Genomic DNA, 7,316 nt, shown 5'->3' on the forward strand with positions numbered 1-7,316 from the left:
AGCTTCCCCGGAACCCGCTGCGCTCTCACGGGCACCGGCGGCCGGTTCTCCCCGCGGGCTGAGGGCACCGGGAACCGCCCGCCATGTCCTCGGTGGCCGCCGCCAGCTGCGACGGCAAGGAGGCAGGGGAGGCGAAGAAGCCGCTGAAGCCCTGCTGTGCCTGCCCCGAGACCAAGAAGGCGCGGGACGCCTGGTAGGGACCGGCCCCAGCTCCCCGCCGCGCCCGGGCCTTCTCCTTGCCCGGTGTGTGCCCTGCCTCGCCGCCATTCCCTCCCGCTCCTCCTTCCCGGGAGTTTGTGCCCCTGCCTGTGTGCTCTGGGGATTTGGGAGCTCTCCACACACCGGACCGAGCGTGCTGGAGCATCCCAGGGAGGAGGGAGAGGAAACTGTCTTAAAAGGATAATTTAGAAATGAAGAGGGTAAAGCCTCATGGCCCATGTTTAAAATAGATTTCAGAGATCAGCTGTTTGTAAATCCTCACTATTGTTGATTGAAGCAAAACGTACCAGCAGGTGATAACTTCTTTATTGTTCGCCCGAGTATAAATTATATTCTCTTTTAAATACTCTGTTTTTTGGGGTCTCAGAGGATGACGTTTCCTAGAGAAGTTCAAAATTTGGCAGTGACCTGTATAGCTGCATTGGTAATTATAGGCTTAGTCATGATCATAGGACCTATAAAATAGTATGAAGTGCACCCTCAAAATAGAACTCCTTTGTCTTTGGCAGTGAATCTTTAAAGTTTAAAAAAAATTTAATCTGATTACCAAGTTATCTTTTTTTTGTTTTTTACCTTGCTAGTAGTATAGCTGGTGTTTGGTAGGTGACATAATACTGTGTGCTGTTTTTGCTGAATTTCGTGGAGCTTGTCTAATTACATGGTAGAGTGAAGGTGAATCCAGGGCCCTCTAAGAAAAGGGTGGTAGGGTGGATGTTACTGGTCAGATGGAGTTGCCATGGGTAGCCAGGGGATGTGTCCATGCTCACTGTAATAAAACCTAAGAAGAAAACTAAACAGCTCTGTCGTTCAGTCAGAAAGCAAGTCTGAACTGCTTTTGTGATATACATGATATACCAATGATATACATATACATGATATCCCAACAATGAGAGGATCTTACTTGGCTTCATGATTAACGTCAAAAATTACCATATATGGTGAATAATTTTTTAAACAGTCGCTGGGCAGGTGTTGTGTTTTGTTTTGATTTTTGCTTCAGGGTCTTTAAATTGCAACTGAAGATGGACTAAAACATCATTTACTGATTAATGTGTTCTGTATTGGTCTCTTACTGGAGAACTTTTGTTGCTTCCCTACTGAATAATTTGAAACTGGCAAGCTCAGCATACTTGATGATGTGACAGCCTTGTGTTGTATAACAAATCCCCATCCGGACTTGCCCAGAATAGACTCTGGCCTGTTAATAGGAAGTTCTGTTATGCCTGTTGTCAAAGTTTTAAATGCACAGCTCCAGACTTGAGTAACCTTTTCGGATAGTTTTATACTGTCCAAAACAGCACTACCCTGCACAGGACAGAAAAAAAAATTACTGGATCCAACAGGGATTTTTAATTGTTCCCAACAGTTTGCCACTTCTGTTTCTTTGACTGAAAATAGGTAAACATTTTATTGCTGAACCCTGTAATCTTTTTGTTTTGCAGCATTATTGAGAAGGGAGAAGAAAACTGTGGGCACCTAATTGAAGCTCACAAAGAGTGTATGAGAGCTCTGGGCTTCAAGATATGAGTGAGATGAGCAGGACTGTGTGGGGTGAGTACAGCCTTGAGGACCTCTGCCTCTGAAGTGCCCTGGCACATCAGCTGGTGCCACTGGAAAGCCCAGAGTGCTGTTCATGATGGTGTTGCCCTTATGAGAGAGAAGGCAGAGCAATCCTCATTGACATTACAGCCAGCATTGCTGTCCTGTAAGGGTGGTGAAGCCCTTGGCAGTGCACAGCCTCCGTGAGTCACCCTTCAGCAGTGCTGCCTCTGTTGTCTTCTAAGAGATCCAAACCTCAGTTTAGATTTCTGGTGCTAGGGCACATGGCAGTTGGTTTTTATGGGCTTGTTCTGGGATTTTTTTGTTGTTTGTTGAACTGTTGCTCAGTATCCAGTAGAAATCCGTGTTTTGTGAAGCTGTGTTTCCTTTCTCTTCCAGATGATGTCTTTGGTGTGACTGTGTTCTGGAAAGCTGCAAAATAAATTATTTCTGCAAGTTCTTCAAAGTACTTCAAAGAACAAATATAAACAAAGAATCTATTTATAAAGAGTCTTTAAGAGTATGCATCACATCTGTAGCTTTTCCACTGTTTGCTCTTGACCACTGCTATAGAAAATTTATTTTTCCTCTTAATAAAAGCCTGAAAATGACCAATGTTCCTGACTTCTGTTTCTTTTTAAGTAAAGAAATTATGGTGCCCTCCTTACTGAAAACAGCATGCTGCAAGAATGAGAGAATGAGAAAAGCCTGCTTAATCATTAACGTAGGAACACTGATTACTGTGGTGGTGTGGTTGAACAGAGAGGACTTTGGTGGGTTTTCCCACTGATGCAAATTGTGAAATCATTGCTAGTAGCATTGCAGTCTTGCAGCTTTCAGCAATCATGTTGGAGCTTGTAGTGCTGTTCATGACAGTAGCTGTAACTATGTTTGTACAAAGGTGACCACAGTCTTAGGAAATTAACTTCCTTAGAGTCAAAACTGTATTTGATTGCTCATGTTCTAATTCTTTTGACGGTTTTTGAATGCTGTTACCCAAGCTTCATTCTTTATAGTGAAATTTAGGTACTTCCCATCTCAATCTCGCTTGAGCCAGTAGTTCTTCAGGGGAAAGGGAACAGAGCAAGTCACTTGCTCTCTCACTGTCAGTGCAAGTGGCTTGTATGTACAGGCTACTTGCCTGAAAATAAAGATTTTTTTTTTATGCTGAGTTTTTGTTGTGTTGGTCTTGTGCTATGCATGCATGGGCTTTTGTTTTCTGGCTTTTTTCACTTGTATGAGATGATAGTGGGAGGATGGTTGTTGCCTTTGATTCCTTCTTACAATCTAGAGAAACATTAGGTGCAGTTTCTGGTTTGTTACAGGTGGGGCTTTTCTGGCTTCATACTGTGTAATTGTGCAACCCTAATGTTACTCTTCTGTGGTGAGATGACTTTCCTGAAGATGGCATTGCTAATTACTTTTTTCATTATGAGTTTTCTCTTCAGAAACTAAAGATACAAAATCTGTGCTTTGTCTTGATTTTTCTCCTGGCATTGATCCTGTGGGAGGGGTCATGATTGTTTCTCTGCCTGCTGGGCCCTGCATATCCTGATCTAGCAATGGCTTTTGACTGTGAACATTTAGCATGTGACACTTGGTGCTGCCTCTGCTGAAACTCAAAAATTATGTGAGGAGAGTTTAGACTCTTCCTCTGGGAATGTTTTCTGAAGGTCCTGTCTTGAGGCAAGAGTTATGTCCATGCTCATAGTAGGAATGCAGGTGTGGCTCTGGCAGAAAGCATTCAAAGCTGCCTGTGGCACTTGTAGCTGTTTGAAGAGCAGGACCTGGTGCTCTTCTTGGTGTTTATTACAGTCTTGAGGTAGAAACTTCATTAAGGTCATTTCTTGTTGAACCATTGTGTGTCAGAGCATGAACTGAAGAGAATGCTAAAAGGTGGATGAGCACAAGCTTTGTGGTAGCATGGTCTCAGTGATGTGGAAATGGTGCCACAGAATAGAGCAGGGCAGGGAGTGGCCAAGTGAGAGTGGAGTGCTGTTTATATCAGGTCAAGAAAAGAAAAAACATAATCCTGCACAACTTTACACAAATTCTATTCACTTAAGAGTTGAGATGTTTAGACCTCCATGAGGATAAAAGTGTGGCAAGTACTTTAGAAAATTTTTTTGGAAATGAGTGGGATGCTGCTGTACTTGTGTGCAACAGGTACAGAAAGGATACTGGACAACTCTATACTTAAAGCAACAATGGAAGAACCTTGTAGTCAAATCAAATTCCTTGCTGAGTGGCTTCATTTCTATGGTATTCATGTGGAGTGGATTCAGGGCTTTATTCAGGGAGTGGGAGTTCCTGTGTTAATACTTACTGTCCATGCTGGTGATGGACACTGCCCTGTACAGGGTGATGTGTACCTTGAGGGTGTGAAAACATGGCAGTAGCAGATAACTTGACTAAACAGAGCAGCACAACTAGATACAGTACATGCCATCTTTGAACCTTTGTAATTCGCTGTGAGCTTGTCTGGAGTAGGCTTGAGACCTTCCCCAACAGTTGTAAACCAAATGTGTACATTTTGGAGCTGTGGGATTTATTCCTGTATAAATAACAGTTTTGCAGACTAATTCCAGCAATGCGCTATATAATAAATCAGTTTTGATTATGCTCTGACTTCAAGCCACCAAGGTCTTAGTGTCCTCAACATAGGTGAGTGAATTAGTTTTCAGCTTATGGGATCAGTAGTGAACCTGTTGACTTCTAAGGGATGGGCAAAATTACCAGTCATTCAGCTGCTGTGAGATTTGGGACTGATAATCTCTGTGTTGTGTGTCTCAAGGACAGAGGATTTATTTGCCAAACATAGTGCAGGCTGTACCTGCATTGCATCATCACACGCAGCTAAATATTAAGTGCCACGGGTTGAGTCCATTTTAAGTGGGGAAACCAGTGAAGTACCTGTTTCCATGCTGCCTGTTTCAGTGCTGAAAAGCTTGGCATGTCTGCTTTTCTTGTTCACAAACACATTTTCTAGGAATACTTTACTTTCAGGGAAGGTCTTAATGCTGCTCAGCTGTTTTCTATGAACTTGCCATCTTCATTTCAAATTGTTTTCTACTTTGGTATGTCCCTTTCCCGTTGAATCAGTATTGGCTTTTCAACACTCATCTTGGATGAACCAGCGGCCCTGGATGAAGGGCACTTAATCTCATTGAAGCGAGGCATGAAAATAAAACGTCTCTTTGGTAATAAGAGGGTTTTTTTTACTTTTGCTGGACGGAAAATTGAAAGTGCTGTGAAAATTATCTGTATGGCCATGGTGCTGTCAAGGGAGAAAGGAAGATTTAGTCTTGGTGGCTCAGTCACTTTATAGATCTTTCTTTTAGAAATTTGAGTCTGAAAACACTGAGTTAATCTTTAGTGTGTGCTCCAAGATCTACCTTTTAAAGTGCTGTATTGTTCTCTCTGGGTCACATTGGGACCCAACTGAAAAGTTGTGTAGTTTCCAATGAGAGCTTTGAGCTGTTATTGCTGTGGGTTGAAAGCTTCCTGTCTGCCTTTCACCACAGGTCATCCTCACCCACGGTGCTAGCTTCAGCAACACTGCAACAACCACTGTTTATGTTCTGAAAGATGTTAGCTGAAGGACTTTCTTTGTCCTAATGAGTCATTAACAATGTGTTCCAGTTTATTTTTACTCAGGAATTTACCTAACGGAAGAATGAAATTATTAACTTCCTTTTTTTTCCACTTTCTTCGATGTTCCTGCAAAAGGGTTTTGGTTGTATGAAAAGGTAGGAGAAATTGCAGTGGTGCTTCTCAGGATGCTTCCTCTAATGTAGTTCTATGTTTCTGTTCATAGCAGTTCAGTTTTGTCTCACAGATCTTATGTAAAGTATCTTTCTCCTAAGTGTTCACAATCTTGGTATCCCAACTCCCCATTTGATCAGATGTCAGCCTGTCTTGGAGAGGGGAGGCTCCTTCCAGATTCTTTGTAGAGGCCTAAAGGTAGACAAGTTGTTGGGACCATACAGCAAATATATGGCAATGGTATGAAAAACAGAACCTGGATCCCAAGATTTTTATTGTGGTGTTATAAGATCATCTGTCCTGCTTTGCAGAGAAGGCCAAGACAAAGTTCTTAATTTCCCCATAGCTCTTGCAGATGAGTGTTGTTCTGCTTCATTAGCTAGGATTCAGTTCTTCACTTAGTTAAGAGGCTTCTGAAGACCAGGTTCCCTTTTTCACATTACCCTGAACAGAAAGCATCTTTCTGAATGGACTGTACTCACCCTGTGCAAAGCTTAATTTGTCTTCTTTCCTTCCCACGTGTTGACCTGCCAGGATGGCTCTTTGGAGCCATGCAGCTCCTGTATTGCCTGTGGACTCATCATTGCAAAAATAAGATTGTATACTGGCCAAGACCACGATAAATTCTATAAGGTTGCCATAAAGCATTGCTGCAGCCTTGCCTGGGAGACAGTGTTATTCCAGAGCATTATTAGTTAGGAGAGACAATTAGTGTGTCTTTAACTGGATGGTGCCAATGGGGGGGATGGTATGTTAGGCAGGGCAGCTGCAAGCTCGGCCTGAAACACGACCACCCTTGAAACCCTATCTCTACCCCACTGACCCATGCAGGCTGACTTCATACTGTGTTGGGAGACCACGTGGGTTGCGTCAATGCCTGAAATGTAACTGCATCCTGGCAGTGGGGCAGATCCTGCCTGTGTCACTGATAATGTGTTGAGGCAGGGGAGGAATTGCATTTATGCATGTTTTGTGTGGCTGACCATGGAGGACTGACCTCAAAGGCTCCCTCTTGTGCCTATGTCCTGGGCTTCCTGAGTGGGAAGTGTTGGCTGTCCTAAATGAAGGTCTGGGGCAGGTTCTAAATAGCTATTAAAAGAAATGGGAATGTGAGATGATGTTTCTCAAGGGTGCTTCCCAACAGAGCCTGTAATCCCTCAACTAGGATTTCCCCACAAAATGTGCTTCCAAGCATTACACACTGACAAAGGTTTTGGCAGGATAGTCTCATCTTCATGACAGATGAAACTGCGTGCCAGAGGCTTGTTTGCTCTAGTTTTATCCCTTGCATTCACAGTTCTCTCGCTGTGCAAGCTTTTCCTTGTGCCCCTTGATCTAAAACACCCCAGGAGAGGGAGCTCCCTGGAGTCAGGGGAGGCTGTAATGGACCTGGAAAGTATTAATTGAGAGTCAGCCTCTCTTCTTTTGCTAAGTCCCTGCCACAGTTAGGAGCTGCAGTGGGAATAGGGGGTGACCTTTTTCCTTTTTTTCCTGCTGGGTGAAAGTCACTCTCTCGCAGGAGCACAGAGCAGTGGAGAGCCCAATGTGTGACTGGAGCTGGCTGTGATAAGCTGGTTGTTTTCCCTTCTCCTTTCCCCTCCTCGCGCTGCGCTGGGCTTATCTGGCCGCCTGAGTTATGTTAAGTAGCGAGTGCATGCTTGCTCTCTGTTCTCCTCGCTGCTTTTGCTCCTTGGATTTCAATTCCAAACATGGTTATCCATTTGGGGTCTCTCTCCGTTCCACTGCCAAGAGATACACATTCCACACTCGGCACCAGCTCCCTCTGCTGCTCT

At 43.8% G+C, this 7,316-nt stretch overlaps 1 protein-coding gene across 1 annotated transcript; it reads left to right on the forward strand.

Annotated features, from left to right (window-relative positions):
* Positions 1-2,369, forward strand: COX17 (cytochrome c oxidase copper chaperone COX17). The gene is made up of 3 exons (XM_083855001.1): positions 1-193; positions 1,662-1,770; positions 2,158-2,369. The coding sequence occupies exons 1-2, from the start codon at positions 84-86 to the stop codon at positions 1,744-1,746; spliced, it is 195 nt and encodes a 64-aa protein (XP_083711127.1). The 5' UTR covers positions 1-83; the 3' UTR covers positions 1,747-1,770; positions 2,158-2,369.
* Positions 2,370-7,316: the final 4,947 nt, after the last annotated feature.

Source organism: Zosterops lateralis (assembly GCF_965231275.1).
Source record: "Zosterops lateralis genome assembly, chromosome: 2".
Classification (NCBI taxonomy): domain Eukaryota; kingdom Metazoa; phylum Chordata; class Aves; order Passeriformes; family Zosteropidae; genus Zosterops; species Zosterops lateralis.